At 48.2% G+C, this 26231-nt stretch overlaps 2 protein-coding genes across 7 annotated transcripts; both read left to right on the top strand.

Moving 5' to 3' along the window:
- The first annotated feature begins 587 nt into the window (after nucleotides 1-587).
- On the top strand, nucleotides 588-12897 carry mlf2 (myeloid leukemia factor 2). Of its 2 annotated transcripts, XM_088619039.1 has the most exons (10): nucleotides 588-606; nucleotides 1173-1237; nucleotides 3612-3723; nucleotides 3984-4022; nucleotides 4132-4191; nucleotides 5022-5057; nucleotides 8115-8234; nucleotides 8374-8533; nucleotides 11429-11658; nucleotides 12546-12897. In XM_088619039.1, the coding sequence occupies exons 2-9, from the start codon at nucleotides 1194-1196 to the stop codon at nucleotides 11620-11622; spliced, it is 765 nt and encodes a 254-aa protein (XP_088475165.1). In that variant the 5' UTR covers nucleotides 588-606; nucleotides 1173-1193; the 3' UTR covers nucleotides 11623-11658; nucleotides 12546-12897. The 2 variants fall into 2 exon arrangements, with proteins under 2 accessions (XP_088475165.1, XP_088475166.1); XM_088619040.1 differs by lacking the exon at nucleotides 5022-5057.
- A 1749-nt stretch (nucleotides 12898-14646) lies between these two features.
- Nucleotides 14647-25457, top strand: eno2 (enolase 2). Of its 5 annotated transcripts, none has more exons than XM_088619016.1 (13): nucleotides 14647-14670; nucleotides 15807-15827; nucleotides 16382-16467; nucleotides 16632-16727; nucleotides 17785-17843; nucleotides 18491-18560; nucleotides 19262-19395; nucleotides 20820-21042; nucleotides 21381-21578; nucleotides 22464-22665; nucleotides 24158-24266; nucleotides 24849-24907; nucleotides 25002-25457. In XM_088619016.1, exons 3-13 carry the CDS (start codon nucleotides 16383-16385, stop codon nucleotides 25069-25071), a joined length of 1305 nt encoding a protein of 434 aa, XP_088475142.1. In that variant the 5' UTR covers nucleotides 14647-14670; nucleotides 15807-15827; nucleotide 16382; the 3' UTR covers nucleotides 25072-25457. The 5 variants fall into 5 exon arrangements, with proteins under 5 accessions (XP_088475142.1, XP_088475138.1, XP_088475139.1 ...); XM_088619012.1 differs by lacking the exon at nucleotides 14647-14670 and adding an exon at nucleotides 14988-15092; XM_088619013.1 differs by lacking the exon at nucleotides 14647-14670 and adding an exon at nucleotides 15036-15091 and having other exon boundaries at nucleotides 15802-15827.
- The last annotated feature ends 774 nt before the right edge of the window (nucleotides 25458-26231 follow it).

The following is a 26231-nucleotide window of genomic DNA, read 5'->3' on the forward strand; positions in this document are numbered from 1 at the left end:
AATAGAAATTGACAAACGAGCAAAAAGAAATCATTTAGACATTCAACAAATCCCCAAGGTACAATCATTCCTGACGTGACCTGCTAATTTCACAGACAGAAAGGAAAACCGACGTAACCTCCCGGAGAAAATTAACATTTGGTTTAGTGACGGTTCTCTTACAGCTTTATAAAGCTAATTAATAGGGTCCTGAAAAAAAAAACCCAAACAAACCAAAAAGCTTGCTGCAAAGAATGTAAAACGGTCGGTCTCCGAAGTTTTCTTGAGCAGCTGTGACCATATTGATCGCGACTATTGGTGCGCCGCAGTGACGTCAGACGCCCCCCTTCATTCGGCCCAGCTGAGTTGAGGCCTGGAGCTGCCATCAATTTAGTAATTAAAGAAAACGATTCTCCCAGACAAAACTCCCCCCCACCCCCAGACACCGACACATATACCCTCCCGCAGACCTCTCGAGTGCGGCCAGGAGCAGCATGAGGCAAGTAAAACCCCCCAAAAATGATGCGCTCCACCCCAGTGTATTTAGCCCCCCCTTCCTCCCTCCGGCATTGCTGTAGTCAGTTTTTGTCAACCCGGTCAGCCAGACGTCACGTCCGGTATTTTCGGGTTAGCGAAACAGGTCCTCGGTTTGTGTTGTGTCGGGTTTAAATCCCCGTTTTTTAGGGGGGGGGACAGACTTGCTTGGGACGCCGGGCGTCGTTTTCAATAACAGGGGGACTGGAGGTGTCGTTTTAGGGAAGGCTGACCGTGCGAATCGCCAGGGGAGCAGGTGCAATAAGGTGTAGTGTAGCTCGTTCCCGGAGACGGAGGAAGATTTCTTTTGTGAAGTCCACTTCCGCCGACGAGAATGTTGTTTTGCTTGTGGGATTTTCACCAGACGCGACGAAAAATTTAAAGCCACTTCCCATCAGGATTATATATATACACACAGATATCCGTATCTAACAGAAGCGTTCAGTGCATGCAACCGGCAGTTAAAGCACAAAGAGGGGTTTCGGAATCGGTTCCTTTGTGCAAAACAGCGAAATATTTCGGTTTGTGATTCAAAACAGCCGTATGTATCGACTTAGATAGCGTCCATTGAGCTACCATTTTTTTATATAAATACGGTATAGAAACGGGCTTGCAGGCTTATCCCTGGTGGGAGACCCCAGTGTAATTTATCTTCACAGCGCTCGACACGACACAAAAAGATGTTCCGGTATTTGAGCGATGTGGACGAAAACCCTTTTGTGATGTGAGTATATGTCAACTGTCGTATTCTGGTTGTATAACCGTAGTGGCTCCTGTTATGAAATCGTTCGTTGTTGGTCTTCTTTTTTTTCCAGCTGACTTGATCAAAGCCGGTTTGTTTCGTTTCTGTTCTGTGGCTGCTGGCCTGCTATATCGAATGGTTCTCGTCTACACAGCGGTTTTTAAATTTTAACCATGCCATGCCTATAGGTATGGACCTATTCACCTGTAATGGAAAAATACGTGTTTTTTTTCTTTACTGAACTCCGCCCGCTATAGTTGGTTCTACTTTTAGACGTATAATTCCACGGTTGTTCGTGTTTAAGTCAATTGCACGTTTGGATTACTATGTTTCTAATACAACAGTGGGTGGTTAATAACGTTATCAGACAAACGCTGAGCCCCGATGACTGGACTTGATCAGTTAAGTGACTTTCATTGACATGGACGTGACTGACTGGACCGTCTTCACTAAGTTTGATTAGTTACCTGAATTCATACCCTTATGCCTGTTGACACTGAGAGTACACTTGTTCACTCGATGCTGTGCTGGACTGATGATACCGTGAGCCCAATTTAGTTATCACCTGAGATTACCAGACTCGCACTGACAGAGCCTGAAGTGTGATTTACTGAGTTTGGTTAGTCATCTCAAATCATAACTGGGCACCTCGCTTGCACTGACATCTGTGACTGCAGGCTGTACTGGCCTGACTTTACAGTGTGTTGGATTTGTTATGAATTTATACCATAATCTGACTTGCATTGACATTAATAGAGCAGTCTGAGGCTTTCCAGGCTGTACTATTTTGCCCTGTGCCAGAATGAACGCTGTCTGCCTTTTGAGATTGATCAGTTTTTATTGGAGTTATCATTGTTCATTCAGTATCGCTGATGACAGTGTGATTGGCTCTAGGCTTTGTTGAGATGTAGGGACTTTAAGATTAATTAGCTTGAATTATAACCAGACTCTCTGAAGCATCCCAGGGCTTTTATATTACATGGCTGTACTATTTTACTCTATAGCTTTTTTTAAATTACTGACTTGGGAATATGATGCAGTTTTGCATTTCTCTATCAATTTTTCTCTTTCTTTGTACATCTAGAGATGGATTTGTGCTCCTGTGAGCTCAATCTTTTCAGGCCAGATTCCCTACAGACATTAAAGAGTGGCTTGAAGTGTTAAGCGTGCATCTCCTTCTTCCTCATTAGCCAATTAAGGTTATTCAGATTTTGAATAGTGAGTACTGTACCATAGTATAAAATATCATCGAGTCCTGTATGATGGGGGAAAAACATGTGTTTAGTGTTGGTGATGTAGTAACAGACAAATAAGTTCTGGAACCCGTGATGGCGTTTAAGTAACTGAGTTTATTGCATCCAAGGAACAATAAGACCAAAGTATAGTTTAAAATATATGTACAAAATGTCCAGTTTATATAGCAAATTTCAGCTGCTTCGGACGCAAATTGTTACCATGGTAATGGGGCTGGGCACCTGTGTTTGGACATTCCCAAGACCTTTTAATGGTCGGTTTTATCTTTCCTTAGTTAGGGGGGTCTTTAACTTGCCCTTGGAATTTCATCTCGATTAACTCCCATCCCTGCCATAACTCAAGGGCGCCTAAGCATGGGATGTCTTGTGTTACAAGAGGTCTTTGTGCGGAAAGAAATCGGTTCACCCCCTTTTTCACATCTTGTATCTTTCTTCAGTGGTTTTCCAATTAAGGCAAAAATGAAGGTGAAAGAGTGACTCGCATTGTCATTCCGTCAATGTAGTGGTGAGACTACAGCGGCACCGCTTGAAGAAAAGGTGGAGGTCTTGTGTGTGGCTGACCTGAGTTCAGGACGTCTGTGGGATCAGTTTGCCAAGAGACGACCGCACCTGTGCAGCCTGAGCCAGCAGGGCTGCATCTGTACAGCAGGAGTGGCGTTTCCTCCCAGAGATTCAGTGGGTCTGTGTGTCAACACTGGGGGGGGATATGTTAGCGCACTGGGAGAGCGTACCCAATGTTGACTTTGTCGTGTGCCATTATGGCTCATGAAGGGCCTGAGGCCTCAGGAAGGTGACCAGGGTGGCTTCTGCTCGAGCCTGAACAGTCTGGAAGTCACTGCTCCCAAATGCTTTGAGGAGTAAGCCTGGCAGAGGTTGTAGGCAGGAGCTGTAAACGGTATGTCCTGCTCTAGCAGAGCTCACTTGCTTGAAGAACAGTCATCCTGAGTAGATCTGCCGGAGAAACGGCAGAAATAGCATGTGTAGCATGTCGAAGGCACCCGGTGGTTCTGTGATGGACTGTCTCGAATGTTCCATTTAGGATGCATTTTGTTATCTCGGCTTGTTTGACCCATTTCATTTTTTTTTTGTTTAAATTCCTCTAGGGATCCTTTCACAGCCCACCGGCAGCACATGCGGAGTCTGTTTGGGTCGTTTGGATTTGACCCATTTCCTCTGAGCCCTCAAATACAGCCCAGCAGGACTCCGCAAATACAGGTGCTGTCCCCTATCTCGGTGCAGTGTTCATGTACTGGAGTGTCCAGTCAGTGTGTCTGTATGAACCCCTCTCTCTCAGTGTAGTGTTAATGTACTGGAGTGTCCAGTCAGTGTGTCTGTATGAACCCCCCTCTCTCAGTGCAGTGTTCATGTACTGGAGTGTCCAGTCAGTGTGTCTGTATGAACCCCTTTCTCTCTCAGTGCAGTGTTCATGTACTGGAGTGTCCAGTCAGTCATTGTATTTTTTTTTCTTGTCTCAGGCTGCAGGTGCTCTCTCCCCCTTTGGCATGATGGGAATGGTAAGTGTTGGGTTTTTTGGGGTTTTGGTATCATGTTTTTTTTTTTTTTTAAGTGTTAATGTTTATCTTTGACTAGAATAATAATTTCTCTTCTCCCTTTCCCACTCAGGGAGCAGGAGGTGGCTTCATGGATATGTTTGGGATGATGAGTGGCATGATGGAGAATATGGTGAGAAAATTCAGCTTCTCTCTGAAATTCATGTCTGCATTGGTGCGTTACAGGTCTGCTTTTAGTGAGTGCTATGGTGGACAATGCCAGTGAAGGATCATGGGAATTGTAGTACACGTTGGGAAATGTAGTTCTCTAAAGCTGGTTTCAAAGTTGCAGCCATTACCTCATGGTATGCTCTGCCAAGTTACCAATTTGTAAATTTTTAGGCATTTGATGAGCATTACCCTAGTGAAACCAAAGGAGATTAGCCTCTTATTTACTTTTTAAATGGTGCATACTGTTCCTTGGTATAAAGAGGAACTGAGAGGAAGTGTCATTCCTGACCATGTGTGTTTTATGATGTCCTTGTATGGAGAATTGCGAGAGTGCGTAGCTCTTTGTACTTCTCCCCCCCTCAGCCACAGTGATGATGATCCTCTTTGAAAAGATTGAACTCAAAATGATCATGGTCCGAGACCATGGGTCATCACCTGTGGTCTACGGTCTCATCAAGTGATCGTCCGTGGGGTTTTAAATGAAAGTTCGCAGTTTTTGTTTTTTTAGAGGGGAGCAGGACACCTTGACTTTTGCTACTCTCTCTTCCAGAATACATTTCAGCATTGACCATAATGGGCACAGATGGATGTGTCAAAAAAGCTTCTAGTGTAGAATAGGCTATAGGGCTGAAGTGCTGGGTCAATTTCAAAATGAGCAGGGAGTGCATTTTAAATAATAGTTTTGTCACCACATTTTTGGCTTAGACACAGCTATTGATGATGTGATGTTTGTGTTCCTTGTCTAAGTAGGTTTCTCTTTCCCTTTCTCTATAATTCCTTACACTTCTTTAGTGCTTTTCTGGACACTCCACTCAAAGTGCTTCACAGGTAATGGGGGATCCCCTCCATCACCACCAGTGTGCAGCCCCACCTGGATGATGTGCCAGTACTCGCACCACACACCAGCTCTCAGTGGGGCGGAGAACAGAGGGATGAAGCCGGTTCATAGATGGGGATTATTAGGAGGCCATGATTGGTAAAGGCCAGGGGGAAATTTGGCCAGGATACGGGGGTTCACACTCCTACTCTTTTTGGGGAAATGCCCTAGGATTTTTAATGACCACAGAGTCATGATCTCGGTTTTATGTCTCATCTGAAAGTGTCTCCGTCACTATACTGGGGCATTAGGACCCACACAGACCACAGGGTGAGTGCCCCCTACTGGTCCCACTTACACCTCTTCCAGCAGTGACCTTAGTTTTTCCCAGGAGGTCTCCCATCCAGGTACTGGCCAGACTCACACTGCTGAGCTCCAGTGGGGCTGCCAGTTGAGTTGCATGTGATATAGCTGCTGGCTAAGATCTATGGTCTAAAGAGGTGTCCTTTTATATTGCAGAGCTACAGGCAAAAACGCATTGTGTAACTCTGGTAGATGTGTGTATGTGTTCTGCTATGTTCAATTATTGCTTGTGTATTTGTGCACCCAAGGGGCTGGGGTTTGAGACTACTGATGGTATAAAATGGTGCAACGGATTTAGGGAAGAAATGGGCCTTAAATTCTTCTGTCGCCACCTGGAGGTAATGGCTAGGATTGTAGCTTTTGTTTTTGTAAAAACTCAGTATCGCCCCCAGGTGGCGAGTGTAATGACTCTTTCTAGTCTGGGGGGGGCAGTAGTGTTCCTGCAGGTTTGGCCCTGGCCATTAGTGAACTTGGCTACTGGCCTAGGGCCCCGAGGCCACCAGGGTACCCCCTCAGTGTGCAACGCAACATTTGTAACTGGCATATTCGAATGTGAGAAACAAATGCCTCTTTCTGCTGTTACTGTGGGTCATCCTAATGGGAGCCCAGTCAAAATAATGACCAATCATAATCAAGGATGTAATGTTTCTGGAGCACAGAAAAGAGAAGATATTGGATTTTAAAACGGAAGTATGCTAATCAAGTCATTGTAATAGTGCATAAGTCTGGGGAGGAGTGGTGGCTCTATGGCTCAGGATCTGCGCCTGTGGCTGGAAGGTTGCCGGTTCAAATCCCGAGGCCGGCAGAGGAATCCCACTCCGTTGGGCCCCTGGGCAAGGCCCTGAACCCCAGCTGCTCCAGGGGTGCCGTATAAATGACTGACCCTGCGCTCTGACCCCAAGCTTCTCTCCCTGTCTGTGTGTCTCATGGAGAGCAAGCTGGGGTCTGCGAAAAGACAAATTCCTAATGCAAGAAATTGTACATGGCCAATAAAGTGATCTTATAATGTCGTAATTTGTATTTCATTTGGTTTTAAGTCTGTCAGACCCACGTAACTAGTGAACGGTAGATATATTTTCAAGCCAGGTATTTAGGCTATTTGAAGTGTTTGTACTAGACATGAACAGATTCACATTCCCCGCAATTGTACACATGCCACTTGGCTAAAAGTCATCTGGCTGAAGATGGGCGCTGCCAAACAAAATATAAGATCATTTTCTTGGCCATATACAGTTTCTTGCATTAGGAATTTGTCTTTTCACAGACCCCAGCTTGCTCTCCATGAGAGACACAGACAGGGAGAGAAGCTGGGGGTCAGAGCGCAGGGCAGCCATTTATACGGCGCCCCTGGAGCAGCTGGGGTTCAGGGCCTTGCTCAGGGCTCCAGCGGAGTAGGATTCCTCTGCCGGCCGCTGGATACAAACCAGCAACCTTCCAGCCACAGGCGCAGATCCTTAGCCACCGATCATGAAAACAGATGAACAGTGTGAAAAACTGTTCAGCAGGTTCTACGTATTTGGCATTAAAATGCACCGTGTTCCTTGTGGTTTCTCTTGTATTTCATTAAATGGGGGGGGCACTGTGAACTCAACCCTTAGCCCTTTGCTCTCCCAGTGACTGCAGCAGGAGCAGAGGAGCTTTTCAGAGCTCAAGTGGGTTAAAACAGGTTGAAAATGCAGGCAAATTGATTTAAAGAACATTTTTTCTGAAACTCCCATCTGCTCGGCCTTACTGATCTCACCCCCCGCCCTTGTTATTGATGACACCTGATTTTTTTTTCTTACTTTTTAAAATTGGATATTTCTGCAGTTCTTTCCTACAAAGGTTTCAGTGCAGTACTCTTTAAGATTTAATTTGGAAGTAACTAATAACCTGCTTGTTATTGTTAATGCTCCCTTTATCACTTTTAGTGTGAAAATATATAATTTTAATACAAATGTTTGAGTTTTGCGTTTTAAGCTGGTTAGTAAGCGTTTCCTGCTTTATATCATTTTTTTATTGCTCTAAAATAAGGTTGTTGTGGGAGCCGATGCACAAACCGTGATCTGGAGGGGACCCCTTTCCGAAATCTTTCCTTGGCGGGGGGCCCCCCCGAAAAGCTAGGGCTGGCCTGGTGTTAATTTGGGGTCTTCCCATTTCTTGGTAACTGCAGGGTTCCCACGGTCATGGAAATCCTGGAAAAGTTATGGAAAATGAAATGTCATTTTCCAGACTTGGGAAAAGTTTGGAGAAATTGTTAAAATATCCGTTAAGTTTTGGGAAATGTCTTGGATTTTTTTTTTTTTATTTGATCCAAAATGATCCCGGCTGGGTCATGTAACCTTGTGCGTAAGTTAGCTAACTCTTAAAGAGAGGCGGTGGCACTGCTGTTGGTGACATGACGCCTTCTAGTGTCATGCGAGACCCTCTCGCGGACAATTTTATAGTGAGCCGTAAGCTAGCCTAGCGCCCATGTTCAAAGGCCGGGTAAATGTGTTTTCAGTGACCCCTGGTTAGCAGATGGATGAATACAAGCAATGGCTCCAAAAAGATGAAGATCCAGGATGTGCGAGGTGTTAATTATGCAGAAGAAAGTTTTGGCATTTTGTTGGTAAAAAAATGAGTGGGGAACGCTGTAATTCTGCGGGAACCCTTTTCTCTCGGCGTAGAGTTGAATCCGACCAGCCTTTTGCATTAATGCTTTCTCTCTCTCTCTCTCCCTCCAGGAGCGAATGTCGGGCAGCCAGATGTATTCCTCCTCCACAGTCATCTCCTACTCCAGCTCGGGATCCGGGGCGCCCAAGGTGTACCAGCAGACCAGCGAGATGAGGGCTGCCCCTGGAGGGGTGAGAGAGCGCCGCGGGCAGGGTGGCGGGGGTGGGGCCAGAGCGTGCTGGGTGGAAAGAGAAGGGGTTTAGATCATGTGGCGATTCGGAGAGCGCGGAGGCGAGTCTTGAACGTTGATTTCCTCTCCCGTCCCCGCAGATCAGAGAGACCCTCCAGACGATCCGCGACTCGGAGAGCGGGCTGGAGCGCATGTCCATCGGCCACCACATCCGGGACCGCGGCCACGTGATGGAGAGATCGCGGAACCGCAAGACGGGGGACCGCGAGGAAAGGCAGGACTTCATCAACCTGGAAGAGAGTAAGGCTCTCCGACTGGGGAACAGGTGGCCCGTCTGGGACCTGCGAGCTGGCAAGGCGCGACGGTGTGGTGGGCAGAGGGTACTGATCAAGAACTTCTGATCAGGAGAAGTTCCGAATCAGTCGTGGCCTCTTGGTCCATCTATCCCGTTTGGTAGTTATTAGCTGGCTGATCCAGGCATCTTGTCCAGCACTTTTTTTTGAAAGAAGCCAAGGTGCTTTAACGATGTGGCTCTGCAGCTCGTTCTGTACTCCCACACCCCTGCGTATGGGGAAAAATGCTTCCTAAAAAACCTGAATCGCACCCAGACCTGCTTGGCCACTGGCTTATTGTCAGCCTTCTTGTCAGTTTTCGCAATCCTGAAGCTAACTTACAAAGGTGCGTGGCTTGGCACCTCGGTACCTGAGTTAGTCGTCTTACTCCCTGCCTCGCAATCTTCGATCCTCAAATTCTGATTTGTGTTCCCCCAAGCCCCATCTACGCTATGGGTGACGTGGCTTTCTCCTGTTATGCTCCAAAGCTCTGGAAACTCTATCCCCAAGGATATCGGAGAGTCACCTTCTCTTAACTTTCAAATTGTCTGTCCCTGCCCCCCCCCCCCCCCCCCCCAACCCCCTTCTTCACTCTGTTGGTCTTCTGCTGCGCCCCAAAGCTATGGAACTCTTATCCCAGAAGATATCAGAGTCCCCTTTCCTGATCTCATTCCAATCTAGACTGAAAACCTTTTTTTTAAAAGGACTTTTAGTTAACTGGTTCTGTCTGCCCCCTTGGCTTTCCTACTGTATTCCTAACCCCTCAGTTAATAAGGTTAAGGTGATTTATTTTCGGGGTGCCAAGGAAGTTTTGTTCCAGGCCGAGCTCCTTGAGGATTTGACGGGACCAGTGTGTCAGCCACCTCCCTGGCCTGCTTTCCCTGGCGCTGACTCAAGGAGAGCTTTATTTTTGTACTCCCTGGGCCCCCTCTGGCTTAATGATAGTAATAATAACAGCAGGGTGAGGTTCGTTTTCATTGTTCAGGCTGAAGCGTGTCCTCGTGGGAGCCGTCTAAATTGCAGCTTTGCAGCGCGACATCTGCTCAGTCGCAGCCTGTAATTGTCTTTATTACGCTTTGTCTCGCCACAGGTGCAGCATCCTACTCTTGTCTTTCCTGGAGTTTTCCCCCCCCTCTTCTTCTGTAATTCTGGTTAAAAGTTTTTCTTGGGGTGTAAGAGGTTGCAAAATAAGGAAACCTTTTGGCCTATCGAGCTTGTTTGGTCCTTAATAGATAATCTAAGAATCTCATCCAGTTGTTCCTTAAAAGAAGTCGGGGTATTGGCTTTAACAGCATGGCTGGGTTACTTGTTCCACACCCCCACAACCCTTTGAGTAAAGTGCCTCTCGGTTTTAAAAGTCCAGTGTAAATTGTTTCACCTGTGCTCTGTCACTTGGTGTGGATGCTCCCCCGCTGTCTCTTAATGAGCGCTTAACATCCCTCTTAAATGCGCGTGTATCCTCACCCAGAGTAGATGGTGACCTATTACTCCCTGTTGGCTGCTGCTACTTCACTGTTGTGCAAGCCGTTGCTGTGATATCTTCCAAGACTGGCCCCACTCCAGCAGTTCCTGTGTGTTGTGTCCTTTGGGGAAACCCAGTCACATCTGATGCAACCATCTGATGACGCATTGGAACCAATCAAATTCTGTGAGACTGCTAGACCTAGCCTGCCCTCTGAAGCCCTCCAAACTTTTACTTTTTAATAAGCTGTCATCAACTCGGGCTTTACAAGTTGCACATGAGGGTTCACCCTTTAAAATGAGCAACGGGTTAGGTTACCGTTAATTGTGGAGTTGGTGACGGTGCTCCACGTTACTACCTGAAGGGCTACATCTAGAAACGTTCTCCCCCATTTCTTATTCGGAAAAGGCATTCCTAAAATTAGTAACTTCAAACGAAAGCATTGCTTTTTAGAATCCGAGATGCGTCCAAGTCAGATCTGGGCTGGCTCTATACTGCAGCTGGGCAGCACGCTGGCCGAGGTAAATGTGGTAGCGTTCTTGTGTCCTTTAGATTTAAGTTCTAAGGTTCCAGTTGCTAAGGTATATCAAATATGTAACTTGTTGCATATGTCTTGCTTCCAGGTGATTCAGTGTTGGGGGATTTCACCAGATATGCACAATGGGGGTTACCGAATACAGCAGGAGCAGAGGGGTAAAGAACAGAACCAGTTCAGTAAAGGCTCTTCTAAAGAAGGTTTTGAGCCGGCATTTGAAGGAGTGTAGGGAAGGGGTGGACTCTGATATCCTTAGGGATAGAGCTCCAGAGCTTTGGGGCATAATTGGAAAAGGTCCTGGAGTGTAGATGGTCTTGGAGGGACAGATGAGAGACTAGAATCGGAACAGCGGAGGTTGCCATGCGGGGAGTAGGCCGATAGTAGCTCAGACAGGTACTGAGGTGCTGAGCCATGCAGAGCCTTACCGGTGAACATGTGGATATTGAAGTCATCCCAAAACCCGACGGGAAGCCAGTGCAAGGACTCCAGGACAGGAGTCATGTGATCACTTGCGCTAGACCTGGTCAGGATTCTGGCTGTCGGGTTTTGGAAATGCTGGAGTTTGTTCAATGTGGATTTAGAACCCCCAGCGAGTAGAGTGTTAAAGTAGTCGATGCGGGAGAAGCCGTGTTGATCAGCTTTTTAGCAACGGTTTAGTGGTGATATTTCTGGGATGAGGGGGCGGGCACACTAGCACAATCTGTGGGAGCAGGGCTCGAGCCCCTGATCATAGAGCTTCAGGGAGGACTTCCAGTGTCCAGGAGGCTGGTCAGTGAGTGTATCCCTCCTTCTGTCTCCGTGCAGTGGTGAGTGACCGGGCAGTCCAGCCGGCGGCTGACTGACCGCCCCCTCTCTCCCTTTCTCAGGCGAGGCCGCCGCGTTTGACGAGGAGTGGCGGCGGGAAACGGCGCGGTACCCTCCCCCGTCCCTGCGGGGGCTGGACTACGGGCGGGAGCGCAGCGGAGGGGGCCGGGGGGGCCAGCTGGCCCTGCCCGCCCCCCAGAGCTCCCCCTCCGGCAGCCCCCGCGCTCCCCCCCCCTCCCGGAGGTACGACTGGTGACCATCGCACCGGCCGAGGACGGGGAAGCCAGCCGTGGTGAGTGACCTGACATCAGGGGCGGCACCAGAGCTCCCTCACCATGGGTGGAACATGTGAGGCGCAGGCCCCAGTATAAGCCTTCTATAGACCCAGAACACACATCTGACAGCACTTTCATACAGAACATTACGCAGTGCTTAAGTACAGAAGTGCAAAGCTGCCATCTAGGACAAGAACACACTTTTGCCGTTGAGGTAGGAAAAAATCCTGAGTTATTGATACCTTGTAATTATGAGATCATTTGAGTGTATGAGCAACCTGTTACATGCAATAACAGCACCTACAAGCTACTGATGAGCTTGGCTATAACTGTGGGTGTAGTGTTCCTGGCCAGGGGTAGCACTGCCGAATGTGCATGGACGTACTTTTCCTCTGGGTTTTATTACTAATGACATTACAGTTTGTACCTTGTGTGAACACCGTTTGAACCATGAGGACATCAACTTGTACCCTTAAACAAGAACGAGTGCCTGCTGACAATACTGATAATTCTGGTATCGTGTGATCACAGTATGTGAGAGTGTGCTATCTTTGAATTGAGGTTTTTCTTTCTTGATGGGGGCAGTGTACTTCCTTACCTTAGAGAGGCACGTAAGGGAGATCAATACAGACACTAGGACATACCCAAGACAAAATAACAAAGACCCTAATAAACTAGTCAACTAAAATAAGGTAATGGATTAATGCTGATTGTATTATAGACCTAGACTCGACAGACCTATAGTGGATTAATACAGGTCTGAATAAAGACCCTAGTGACACACTAATGACAAAATAAAGACCCAAGTAAAGATAGAAGAGATGCACCTAACGGATTAATACAAGCGCTAATATAGACCAGCGACGGATATAAATTAATACAGACCCTAACTTTCTTTTCACAGGATGAATGACAGTGTGGAGGATAACATCATGATTATACTGTGGGAGAGGTGAAGAATTGAAGATGCTGAAGACAATAGACTGTCTATAAACACTGTGTATATATATACACGCACATACAACATAAACATTTGTTACACATCTGTAAACTCACTCTGACATGCCTGTTAACAGACTGACGGACTCACGAACGCACACACTGACACTCATTAACATGCACACCCTACACACACACTGTCTCTGTCTATAAAGCAACAGCACAGTGTCTCTCAGTGTGGATTGAGATGTACGCTGTCAAACTGTTTAATTCCTTAATAAAGATCATTATTGGCGTTGTTAAATACTGGAAGAAAATGAGTTTGTTTTATTTAAGCTCACTGAAACGTTCTCCCACCCCCCACCCCCACCAAGAGCCTAAGCTGTTACTTTCTCAAACTGCTGCATCGGCTTTCGTCCGAGGATCAGCTGTGTCTTTGAAATGGGCTCACAAATTTTAATAAGACAACCAGCTGCAGCTATTTTTTTTTTTTTTTTTTGGAAGGCAAGCTTTTGCACAGAGAGGGGGGGGAGGTTTTCAGAGACAATTGAAAAGTAGTTAAGAATTGGTTGCATGTCTCTTTAACTCTGCGAATTAAACAGCGGAGGCATGGCGAGGGCTGCAGCAGACGGTGGAGACTGAAAGAGCCCGTGTGCCCAGCGGGGCACGCAGCACTGCGGTTTGGTTGACCCTGCTTTACTGGCCCAGATGCCTGACTGAGGTGCTCGAACGCTGGGTTGGTGAAATCTGCAGTCCCGCTTGTGGGGGCTGCAGCACCTTTCCTACCCTTGATCTTGGTCTTCTTTCTCCCTTGCTTTCCTTGCCACGTCCAATAATTACAAATGTCCCGAGTGCGGTTTCCTCTCTCGCCCCGTTCGTGCTTTCCTGGTGGATTTAAGTGCTGCCAAAGCAGTGGGTGGACGTTTAGAAGGAAATACTGACTCGCTCAGCCTGTTCCTCAGATCCCCTGCTGGGCGGCCAGCTCTATGGAGGTTCCTCCACCTTTCCCCGCAGTTTTGAGTGGAAGCCGTTCTGCTTCTGGCAGGGGTAGGAATTCAGGGATTAAGTGGGAGAAGACTTGTCTAAATCCCCGATTTGCGTGCAGTGCAGTGGAAGGTGCTTCACACAGGTGTGGGTGGGAGCGCAGGCTGTTCTCTCTTGCACAGACCGGTCTGCCTGTGTCAAGCAGTGTCTAGGGCCGGCCTGTGATCCTCTTCTGTTCTCGCTGGACAGCCAGGCCTGCCTCTCACCCAGTGTTATAGCCAGGCTGTGGTGCTCAATCCTGTACATGTCAGGTCCTAGTTCTCCTGGTCACCATTGGTCATATTCTTGGTTTATAGTGTTTTTCTATCCCCCTGCAGTACTCCTTTCCCACTCACTCTCTCTCTCTCTCAAAAGGACTGAACTGTTAAAGGTCTGCAGATGGTCACGTGACCAAGACCCAAAACACACCAGAAAATCAGCCAATTAGAATTGACTTTGCTTCCCCTCCTCCTTCTGCCTCTCTCTTCCTTCTCCTCTCTCTCTCTCTCCTTCTTCCCCTCCCTTGCTGTGTCAAGGACACTCGCATGAGCTGTAAAAATCTGCTGTGAGGCAAATAATCCTGTTAGCCCAAAATGGCTTATTAAGAGCCCTGTCCTTCCTCTCCACCTGATCGCTGAGCGGGTGACAGTTTCCCTCTCTCTGTTGTGCAGGGGTCTGTCTTCTTGGAAGCTCAGTTTCGTTTGCTCACCTACTGAAAGGACAGGCCTCGTCTCTGGGAAGGTATAGAGCTGAACCCTCCCCCTCCTTCCAGCTCCACACCCTAGTGGTAGAACTATCGGCCAGCTGCACAAGCATCCTCGTCAGGCCCTGCACTGTGCAATCTAGGCCCCCATTTCTACCCGAAACGGCACTGCTGTGTTCTGTGGGCGTTTCATTTTTCTATCAAGGGCTTCCCGATTTCGGATGACCCGCCACCACGCATAATACCGTGTGCAAGGGTGACACATTAACTCGATGACAATATCCCCGTGAAGATGGGCTTTCCTCCACGTCTGAGATAGGAGTGTCTCGACATCTGTGAAGAGCTGTCAGGAGAGTACGTGCAGGTCAGGGCAGCTTTTGTTTTAAAACATTCTCCAGAATAGAGCAGACAGGCCTAGAATAGATAATAGTGAATCTTTTGGGGATCCATTCTGCGTGTTGTGGCTTTGCCATCTCTCTTCTCCTGAGATTCCCTGCATTTCCGTAAATCAGCTTTCCTAAACGCCTCTCTCTCTCTCTCTCTTTCCTTCTCTCCATCTTTGTGCTGCTGCATCTCTGTTCTCTCTCTCTCTCTCCTTGACCCCCTCTCTCTCTCTCTGACTCATAGCCTCCCCTCCTCCTCGTTCTCCTCCCTCCCTGACTGGCACATTCGCTCCACTCCTCCTCCCCCCCCCCCCCCCCCGCAATCTGTATTTCTCTCTCTCGCTCCCTCCCTCGTTCTGTCAGATTCTCTCGCTTTCCCTGCAAGGCTAAGCACACGCAGCAGGTAAGGCTCGCTCGCCGCCCGGCATCTCCCTCTCTCCCCCTCTTCTCCCCTGCTCTTCCCCGTCTTCGTTCTCCGTCCGCAGACGCCGGCTCCCGGTCGGTATCGATCAGACTGCGGACGCTGGGGGGTCTCTGAGGCAGTGCGGCAGGGCAGTGTATCTGCGTGTCAGTGTGCGTCTGTGCGGGTACATTAGTCTCTCTTGTGTGTGTGTGTGTGTGTGTGTGTGTTCTTGTGTGGGTTGCCGATATCGAGCTGGACCTGTCTGTGTGTGTGTGTATGTGTATGTATCGTGGCTTTTGAAGATTATTTTTTACTGCATTACTGCAGACAAGCTGTCTGTCAGTGTCCTTTCCTGTCCTATCTGTCTGTGCATAGCTATTGCCTTGCAGAAGCTTACTGCACCTGCAGGAGATGTCTAATTAGAGTTAATCGGTTCTGGGAGGTTGTGTGATACAGCCTAGAGGTCATTCTCCCCCTCTTCCTCGTCTCCCTCCTCCCTGGCTCTCTGTCGGACTCGGTGCGCTGTTGGCAGTAGAGCCTGGCAGACCAGCCGCTGGGTCAGTTTGGCTGCAGAAACCTCCCCCCCCCCTCCCTCCGCTGCGTCTCCGAACGAGGGCTTCCTTTGCTTCGCCGGAGCCCGAGCAGGTTTTAATAATTGATTTCTCTCCCTCCCTCCCTGCTGCCGGCTCCTGACTCCTTGGCGGCTCGGGAAAGAGAGGATCGAGAGAGAAAGAGGTATGCCGCGGATCGAAATGTGGGCTCCATGCCGGTCGGGGGGATCTCTCGAGCTCCTCACAGACCTGCGGCAGATTTGCCCGTGCGGTCGGAAGCTCTGCTGCCCTGTAGGCATCGACATGCCAGGCATTGTCAACAGCACCACATGGCCAGATATTAATGATATTGTCACTGATGTCCACAGTGATGCACTGGCTATGTAAAATGAGGCAAAACAGCAGACTGTGTGACATATTGTACACGCAGTGATGTCACTGCTGCCAAGATGGAGCTACAGGGCAAGAGGAAGGTCTCAGCATTCTCCTCCCTGGATCCATGTCTTTCTCTCCCCTCTGTCTGTGAACCTCCTCTCTCTTTCTCCTGTCCTCTCATTCACCTTCTTCCTCCTCTCTGTTCTAACCATCTTCTCTCCTCTCTATCCCCCTCCTCTCTCTTCTCTCTATCTCATCTTTCTGCTCTCTGTAACTCCTCTCTCCTCTCTCCTCTCTCTTCCTCTGTCTCAATGCTGCGGCGTTCCCTGCCCCATCCTTGCGAACTCCTCTTCTCTCTTTCAGGATGTCGATCATCAATATCCACGCCCGTGAGATCCTGGACTCCCGTGGGAACCCCACAGTGGAAGTGGATCTTCACACGGAGAAAGGTGACAGCCCAGCTGCCTCTCCGTCCCTCAGCTCTTCCTCCCTCTGCCTGTCTCTCCACACCCTTCCCCCCCTGATCCTCCCAGACCTGTGTCTTCCCCCTCTCGTAGCTGAGCGCCACGTCTTCCATGACCCCCTGCTCTCGGTCTCTCTCCCTCTCCGTCAGGCATGTTCCGTGCTGCTGTTCCCAGTGGAGCCTCGACTGGGATCTACGAGGCCCTGGAGCTGAGAGACAATGACAAGTCCCGATACAAGGGGAAAGGTGAGATGGGGGAGGTCAGGGAGAGGTGATCTCTGGATCATTTAGCTCCCAATCAGGCTACGTGGGTCTAACAGCCTCCTCTCACTTGTAACCTTGCCTATGTTCTCCTGAAGGGGGTGGAAAGGGAGAAAAAAGAGACAAGCTTGCTTCTGCAGTGGCTCAACGGGTAAAGGCGTCACCTGAGATCAGGTCGGGCTCTGATATCCCGGGTCCGAGCCTGGGCTATGACACTACCTGCCTGGCACCGACGTGCTGCATGCGGCACTGCTCCTTTGGCTAAGGGGCACCCAGGGCAGGGTGGGAGTTGTCTGAGACACAGCGCCCCCCTGTGGCCTGCCGGGCGCTTACAGGCTTGTGGTTCTGTCAGTGATGGACATTCCTCTCCTGCAATCAGCGCTGAGCCTGCGGGACAGAGCAGCGTAGGCTGCCTATGACGTCTTAAGGTGGGCGGGTCAGAGGAGCCTGCCTGTACCGCCTCCCTCTTCTCCGCAGGGCGTCGTGCAAAACACGCAGCTGTCTCTGTGTTCCGAAATGGGGCAGGAGCGCCAGCGGTAATCAGCAGCTGTAAATCTGAGAATGAAGGCTAGGGAGAGGGGCAGATGCGAAGGGGATACTGAAGAGGTGTGGATGGGAGGCGCTCAGGATACTGTCTCCACTTCCACATCTCCTCAGCATGACTTCATTGCAAGTTTATTGCAGTATTTCTGACCTGTTGCAATGTTTTCTATCTCTGTCTTTTGACTAGCGGGGGTATGGTTGTAATATCATGACGTCCCTGTTTTATCGTGACAATGCCACTGTATTTCTCTATTATCATAATATGTAGCATCACAGTTTTTCTGCCCTGTTTGTATACTGTTACGATACCAGGCCATCCCCACTGTGTTATCGTCACCTCCCTTATCATGTGCTCTCTATACTCTCATGGCATATCTGCACTATCTGTAATTGCTCTTGAGCCTGTATCTATCCCTGTATCGATTATAACACCCTGTATTGTCTTAATATCCCGTTTCCTCACAATATCCTTGAACTGTCCCCCTTTCTCTCTGTTCAGGCGTCCTGCAGGCTGTAGCTCACATCAATGACACCCTTCGGCCTGCGCTGCTTGAATCAGTGAGTCACTGTATCCGGATGCGACAGTATCGGTTGGGGGTTTTCAGTTTTATGTGTTATATCCAGTATGTGTGTGCAGGACAATTTATTTTTACAAAGAATGAAAACTATCTATAGTTATTTGAGATCTATATTTGAAGAATGTGTTGGTTGCACTGTCCGTATCGTGTGTGGCGCAGTGCGCTCTGTGTATGTGTAGACTGAGCATCAACAGAAACCCATCACACTATTCATGCAGATACGTTTTGAGAAACATAAAGTGCATGGGTTTTGGATATTGATGACATGTTTAGGGTGTCATTTTGATTAACCGATGATCCAAGACTGATATTCTCGAGTGACGCTGGTGCAGAACGTCGTTAGTGAGAGAGTGGGTGAGGGACTGGTGATGAGGTCATTAACCTGTTGAGAGTCCCGTCTGCTGAAAAGTAACAGTGGAAAACAGAGGCAGGGAACTATGTGCCCTGTTCAGCAAGTTTAAAATTCCTTTGTGCCGTCGGTACGCTGTCGCCGGCTGTCTGGGGAGTTGAGGACGGGAATTTCGAACCTTGCAAGACGTTATAGACAAAAGCACAGGCTGTCGGTGGTGGACTGTGATGTGCTGCGCGGTGTGTGTCACAGTGAGCGTTGTGTGGTTTGGGTTGCAGGAGATCAGTGTCGTCGAGCAGGAGAAGCTGGACAACTTGATGTTAGAGATGGACGGCACCGAGAATAAGTGTGAGTTGCCCCGGATCAATCCCTCCATCCATCCATCAATTGCTTGGATCAGTGTTTTTTTTCTAGATACCATAAAGAGACAATGAAGTATACAGCAGTGTAGAAACACAACGAAACACAATGAATCAAGTTGTAGCGGTAAAAACCGTAACGGAAACAAAAATAAGACTGACGATGATAACAAACAAACTGTTTTGTTGTTGCTTGAAGTACAAAGCATTTCTTAGCATCATCAGAAATGAACAAGTCACACTTACACAATTACTGTGCTGTATAATGCAGTATTACTACTGTATATCACTACACTATGCTGTTTTACTGTATCTGTACACTGTGCTCTATTACTGTATCATTATTATGTATAGTTCTGAACTACTGGATCACTGCCTAATGCAGTAATACTGAGTCACTACACATAGTATTGAATTACTATGTATCATTACTGTATTTACTGGATCACTACTCTCTACAGTATTCTACACCTGTATTATTATACTGTAATATGCAGTAAATCTGAGCGAAGTACTGTATTACACTGTGCTGTCATACTGTATCATTTCACTCTGCAATACTATATAACTATACTGTATTGCCAGGTATTCTGTATTGTACATCCCTATGCAGCATTATTTTCATGCTGTTTTATCTGTTTCTATGAATGACTGTGTCAATCGGTGTGTGACTATGCCTCTGTTTTACAGCCAAGTTTGGTGCCAATGCTATCCTGGGGGTGTCCCTGGCTATCTGTAAGGCTGGTGCAGCGGAAAAAGATGTCCCCCTGTACCGCCACATTGCTGACCTGGCTGGAAACACTGAGCTTGTGCTGCCAGTTCCGGTGAGAGCAGGCTGACAATTATACACGGACTCTCACGTGCACTGGGGCACTGGGACTCTGGCTCAATGGCTGGTTGACACAATAACTCACAGGCTCTGACAATCTGACATGCTCCACACACTGGCAGTCTGATAGTATGACTCCTGTTAGTATGACAATCAGCATGTTAGGAATGCAGGGATTCCAGCACTGCCCTCACTCATGTGTACTACAGGAACTTTAACCAATTGAATCCCTTCCCCTCTGTGGTATGTCTGTTGCAGCATCACTCCCACCTGTGTCAGTTCGTTAACTATGCATCAACTAGTAACAACCGTTTAGGCAGAAATAACTGCAAACGACTTAAGAAGAGGCTGAGTGGAGTTCAGACCTAAATGACCAAGCAGATCAATGAGCTCTGGAGATATAGAGCTCAGCTGGGAAAAAACCCCGGAAGAGACACTGTTCCTCCAGGACCAGGGCTGGGGACTGTTCCTATTAGAAGTGCTGTCTTTTGTGTGTGAGTTTAAACCAAGGTCCTGCCTATTTGGTAATTAAAGATCCCATCTGTCCCTGATTCCTGGTTACATCCCACTCTGGAATTGTGAACTCTGACCATTCTAAGGTTGCTCCTGGATTCCTGCAGTAGGGTAGCTATGCCCTCATCACCCTGATCTGCTGTGCAGTGGATCTGCTGGTGCATGACCCACCCAGGTTTGCCAGAGAACGGCTGCCATTTTATCGACAATTTCTATGTGTGCTGCTCCTCTGCTATTTGAATCTCATAAAAGTTAATAATAATAATAACATGATAGAAATTATATGAGGCATTGTAAAAAGTAAAAGTGCACCTCTACCTATGTCACATTCTAAATACTTCATATAGATCAGAAAAGGCAGTGGACCTACGGCAGATCCTTGAGGTACACCACTGCTTACTTCAGCCCAATCAGAGGTGGTGTCCCTTAAGACAGCCCACTGTTTCCTGTTTGCTAACCAGTGTGGGGGATACAAGTTCTGGAGCAGTTCTGCAAAGGTTTGAGATGAGTTTTCATTTGATTGAACAAGACCTTTTTCCAGAGAACACACAAAGAAGACACATCAGAGTGCATCCCCCCTGTGCTTTGAACTTTTAGGAAGCCTTTATAGTCTGAGTACAGCTCTGGTGACTTTCTTGTGCTACCATGAAAGGATGTGATCATTGCATATTTGTTAGAACCTGTACACACGGCAGGAGGATATTTTTGACCGAATTATCCCTGCCTTTCAGCTATTTCCGAAACGTCTCACACACCAGGCATCTGTCTCTCTGCAAAGAGTAAATTTAGAATGAACCCAGCTCAGGTCAAGTTCTACACCAGCACTGGATCCTGCTTTGAATTTGAGAATGATTCTTTCTTATTTCCCTCGCTCTGTCTCTCTTTATCCCTCTCTCTCTCCCCCAGGCCTTCAATGTCATCAACGGGGGCTCTCACGCAGGGAACAAGCTGGCCATGCAGGAGTTCATGGTGCTGCCGGTGGGGGCGGAGTCCTTCCGCGACGCGCTGCGCGTGGGGGCCGAGCTCTACCACACGCTGAGGGGGGTGATCCGGGAGAAGTACGGCCAGGACGCGACCAACGTGGGCGACGAGGGGGGGTTCGCTCCCAACATCCTGGAGAACAGCGAGGGTGAGGGTGGCGAGAGAGTGGCAGAGGGTCAGAGGGGAAAGCTGAAGCCGGAGAAGGAGACAGAGAGAGTGTGCACATTAGTGTGGCTTAGTGTTTCCCAGTGCCAGTATATTTTAGCGTCCAGTCAGTGTCACTGTGCTGTAGTGTCCAGTCAGTCAGTGTCTCTGTGCTGTAGTGTACAGTCAGTCAGTGTCGCTGTCCTGTAGCATCCAGTCAGTCAGTCAGGGTCACTGTGCTGTAGCATCCAGTCAGTCAGTCAGTGTCACTGTGCTGTAGAGTCAAGTCAGCCAGTCTTACTGGCCTATCAGTGTATCTGTCTAAACCCCTCTCTCTCTCAGCCCTGGAGCTGTTAAAAACAGCGATTGAGAAAGCTGGGTTCACTGACAAGGTGGTGATTGGGATGGACGTGGCAGCATCAGAGTTCTACCGTGACGGGAAGTACGACCTGGACTTCAAGTCTCCTGACGACCCTGCACGGTACATCACTGCCGAAGAGCTGTCGGACTTGTACCAGAGCTTTGTTAACGACTACCCAGGTAATCGGCCCTCTGTCTGGCTGCATCAATGTGTCGCTGTCTCCATCCCTCTCTGCATGTGATCGTGACAATAGTTACAAGTGAGAGTGATCTGGCCAGTCTGATAGTTGATCTGAAAAAACCCAGGTTATCAGCTTCAACTGCATGGCTGGGCAGTTTGTTCTATAGCCCCATAGCTCTTGGTTTAAAAGGCATGCCTCCTGTTCTCCATTTTAAATGCCCTTCCCTATAGTTTCCACTTGTGTCCTATACTGTGTCCTTTCTTTGCACTGCTGATTCTAAAGAAGGCTGCTCAATTGGCTTTGAGGATTTTGAGTTCTTGGATCAGATCACTAAATTGGCTACTCTGTTCAAGACTGAAGAGGTTCAGTTCCTTCAGGCTGTCAGTGTACGGCGTTCCATTAATCCGCCGAGCAGAATTATCTTTTCTATAACGTGGGGACCAACAGGGATCAGAACTGTAATTCTGGAAGAGCTGTAACAAGTACACGTTTCATTGTCTTGCCGTTTGTCCCTCTGTTCCTGACATGGAATTAAAGATGTAACAGCTAGACAGTCCATATCCCTTCCTACTTGTTTCTCTGCAATTCTGAAAGGTCTGGTCATTTTCTGTGCACCATCTAATCTGCCGCTGTCCCTGTGCCCTGCCTTCTCACCATATGACCTGCCTTCTTCCACTGTGTCCTGCCCCCTCTCCTTATGACCTTCCTCCTCTCTGTGTACCCTGTCTCCCCTGCCTTCTCTCCCGATGATCTGCCCCCACCTGTGCCCTACCTCCTCTCCCTATGACCTGCCCCCTCTCCGTGTGGCCCGCCTCATCTCCCAATGACACACCCCTTCCCTGTGCCCCTCCCCTCCCCCTGTGCCCCGCCCCCTCTCACTCAGTGGTGTCCATTGAGGACCCCTTTGACCAGGACGACTGGGAGGCTTGGTCTCGGTTCACGGGCTCCGTGGCGATCCAGGTTGTTGGGGATGACCTGACCGTGACAAACCCCAAGCGCATCGAGAAAGCAGCCGAGGAACGGGCCTGCAACTGCCTGCTGCTGAAGGTCAACCAGATCGGCTCCGTCACCGAGGCCATCCAGGCGTGAGTCATTGCTAAGTGATAATCAATCAGAGAGACAGGGGCTGGGTTGGCCACACGGGCCCTACAAGCAGCAGTCACTAATTTCTAATCAATAAGAGAGCGAAAGAGAGGATGTGAGAGAATGAAACTGCATAAGGAAGAGCTATTTAATCATCTTTAATCTACTGTATATGTGTCACGCCCTCTGCAGCCAGAGGGCGCTCCTACTCTGTCCTGTCCCTAGTTTCCTGCCTGCTGTCCTTCCGGTCCCTCTCTTTCCCTTGGGCTATATATGTTCGGGTCTTGCACTCTGCCCTCGCTCAGCATTGATGTCCGGATGTCCTGAAACCCACCTTACCACCCAGGTCGCCCCACGTCCGCTGCCTGAGGGCATTGGTTTCTATCTGACTCCTGAACTGCTGAGCCTGGGCCTTTTTCCCCTTCCGCCGCTACGCATATGGGTCTTTTTCCGCTCCCCTGCTCTCCACAGTTAGTCTCTTTGGACGTCTGTGACAATATGAGAGGGTAAGAGGGGCAGTGAGGGTCTCTATCAGCTTGAGCCAATCCATAATCAGTCATCCTTAATCAGTGAAAGAGAGATAGTGCTTCCAGAGATAGTGAGATAATTTAGGTTGATCGATTTGGATCCCACCTTGCACCCATTGCATGCTGGGATAGGCTCAGGCACCCCCACAGCCCAGTACTGGATAGGGAAGAAGAAGAAGTGGGAGAGGGGAGAGAGAGGAATCAGGTTTTTCGGCAAGGTTCTGCAGGTGTGGATCAATACGCTGTGATTTGCAATCTGTATTCTGTAACCTGTGAGAAGAGATGAAATGATGGAACAGTGGATAAACAGTGATTGTGACTCTCATTGACTTTCATTTCTGTATATTGTTCTCAGTCCAAACTATTTTTGACTGGTATGCAGTTATTAACAATCAGTGTGCATATTGACTCTCAATATGGCTGCCACTTCTTTTATAATGAGGCTGTTAGGGTGTATCCATATTGACTCTCAGTGTGTTTATTCTGACTTGTATGTGTGTTGCTCCTTGTCTGTTAACATTGACTCACAGAGCATGTAATAATTGTAATTCTCATTATTATCATTCTGACCCTTAGTGCTTGTGTATTGACCCTCATGGACACAGTCAGTTCGATTTGCTGTGCTGGCGTATTGACTCTCAGTGTGGTCATTCTGACTCTTATTGTGTTCATTCTTACCTTGTGCTGGCGTATCACATCTTATTGACTCACAATGTGTTCATTTTGAATCTCAGTGCGCTAAATCTGATTCTCAGTGCCTGTGCATTCACTCTTATATATAATATATTAATATTGAGACTTAGTGTGTGCGTTTTAACCCTCAGTGTGTTAATTCTGACTTTCAGTGCCTGTGTATTGACCCTCATTGTACATTGATACAGAATCATAGTGTTAATCTTGACTGAAAGTATGCTTAATCTGACTCTATGTGCCCAGTCTGACTCTCAGTGTGCTCATTGTCTCTCAGGTGCAAGCTGGCACAGGAGAATGGCTGGGGAGTGATGGTCAGTCACCGTTCTGGGGAGACAGAGGACACCTTCATCGCTGACCTTGTTGTAGGGCTCTGCACTGGACAGGTATCTGACGTTATCTTCTGCTCTCCAGCTCAGTTAAAGCACTTTATAGGCAAGACTGATGAGGCAGAGTAGTGCCAAGGCATATAGTTAACAATGAAATTAAAACATGACAAGTCTTGAACAATTGCGAGAAGCCATTTAACACGACATTACAAATACTTTATGTGAATCTGAGTTTAGGCCACAAGGAGAAAATACAAAAATAATCAAGTTTATATAATCAATAAAATAAAGTAAGTAAATAATGAATACTTTCAAATGACAAAAATAAATCAAACAGAAGGACAGAAGTTGGTACACCCCAGTTTTTATTTTGTACATCTTCTCCTTTGTAGCCACTCAATTCCCTGTTTCTCTCTCTCTGTATATCTTCCAGCACCTCATTTTCTACCTTCACTACCTTTGTCTGTATCTCATTTTCTGGCTTCGCTATCTCTGTCTGTATCTCACTTTCTAATTTTGCTACCAATTTTTTTTCTGATGTAAGTGTAGGCAAGCTTCAATTTGTGTATCTCAATCCTGACTACCTCTCTGTATGGTCCTGTCTCTATCCTCCCCCTATCCCCACCTCTCTCCATGCAGATCAAGACTGGCGCCCCCTGCAGATCAGAGCGTCTGGCAAAGTACAACCAGCTGATGAGGTGAGGTCCCATCACGCTCTCCCTGCGTGAAGGCTGAATTGTGATGTCAGCCTTATCCGCCTTGACATCCGGTTCCTCTCCCTCTCTTTCTCAGGATCGAGGAGGAGTTAGGGGATCAGGCCCGGTTCGCCGGACACAACTTCCGGAACCCCAGCGCCCTGTGAGAGGCAGACCGACGCTGGGACACTGACTGACCGACACTGTGGTTGGCAGATGGAGCGGGCACTGACACAGCCAATCCACAGAGACACACAGCTGGACAGATGGGCTGACCCTTATACCGCCGTCTACACGCACGCACACACAAACACGGCGTCTGGATTTCCACTCGTACACCAAAATGCACTCTCTCCCCCCTGTCCCTGCCCCTCCTGCATCCCTTTCTGTCTCCGATCCTCTCCCCTCTTCATTAGCTTATCTCTGTGAGCCTTCCTCTTCCTCCCCCCTCTCTCCCTCCCTCCTGACCCTGCAGTGACTTGGAATAAATCCACCCCTCACCGATCCACCCAACAACGATCGAACTATACTAATAAATAGCTTGTATCCACAACTTCAGTGTGTCCGTCATTCTTCACTATGAGTTGCAGTTCCCCCGCTGGGCCTGCACAGAAAGAGGGGGCGCTCTAATTCATATAGTCATGGGGGTGATGGATCTTTCTACTGCTACTTACCTTCATGCTGGTTTAGGGGCGCTCTTTCTCACATGATGATAGCGATGATGATCCCTCTGTTTTCGTTAAATGGCTGCTCGGCAACCTGGAGCTCATCTCAGAGGTGCAGAGGGCCAGGACATCAGTCCGCTGCAGACATCCCTGACTGAGGAGAGTAGCTGAGTTTATCGCCGCTCTTAGGAAAAGCGTGGAGCGTGTTAAATATGTTAAATATGGGCAGCCATATCACCCCGCAACTTACAACTGGCAGCCCACTGAAGTTAAGTAGGTGTTATTCCAGTTTCCTGGGCAAATTTCCCTTTGGCCTTTACTAGTCATGGCCTCCTAATATTCCCCATCTATCAGCTGGCTTCATCACTCTGTTCTCCTCCCCACTGAGAGCTGGTGTGTGGGGAGCGTTCTGGCGCACTATGGCTGCCATGACATCATCCAGGTGGGGCTGCACACTGGTGGTGGTGGAGGGGATCCCCATGACCTGTAAAGAGCTTTGAGTGGAGTGTCCAGAAAAGTGTTACACATGTGTAAGGTATTATTATTATTATTATTATTATTATTATTATTATTATTATTATTATTATTATTATTATTATTATTATGTGCAGTGTCCATGTTGTGTGAACGTGTGTATGCTTTCCTGTCTCGCACACCTGGGT

Source organism: Lepisosteus platostomus, chromosome 25, assembly GCF_059453375.1.
Source record: "Lepisosteus platostomus isolate fLepPlt1 chromosome 25, fLepPlt1.hap1, whole genome shotgun sequence".
Taxonomy (NCBI): domain Eukaryota; kingdom Metazoa; phylum Chordata; class Actinopteri; order Semionotiformes; family Lepisosteidae; genus Lepisosteus; species Lepisosteus platostomus.

Coding starts and splice junctions, on each gene's coding strand:
- mlf2 (XM_088619039.1), top strand. CDS start 1,194: ATGTTCCGGTATTTGAGCGATGTGGACGAAAACCCTTTTGTGAT. Junction 4,023..4,131: donor CCTTTGGCATGATGGGAATG/GTAAGTGTTGGG, acceptor TTTCCCACTCAG/GGAGCAGGAGGTGGCTTCAT. Junction 4,192..5,021: donor GTGGCATGATGGAGAATATG/GTGAGAAAATTC, acceptor ACACTTCTTTAG/TGCTTTTCTGGACACTCCAC.
- eno2 (XM_088619016.1), top strand. CDS start 16,383: ATGTCGATCATCAATATCCACGCCCGTGAGATCCTGGACTCCCGTGGG. Junction 22,666..24,157: donor GTCACCGAGGCCATCCAGGC/GTGAGTCATTGC, acceptor ATTGTCTCTCAG/GTGCAAGCTGGCACAGGAGA. Junction 24,908..25,001: donor AAGTACAACCAGCTGATGAG/GTGAGGTCCCAT, acceptor TCTCTTTCTCAG/GATCGAGGAGGAGTTAGGGG.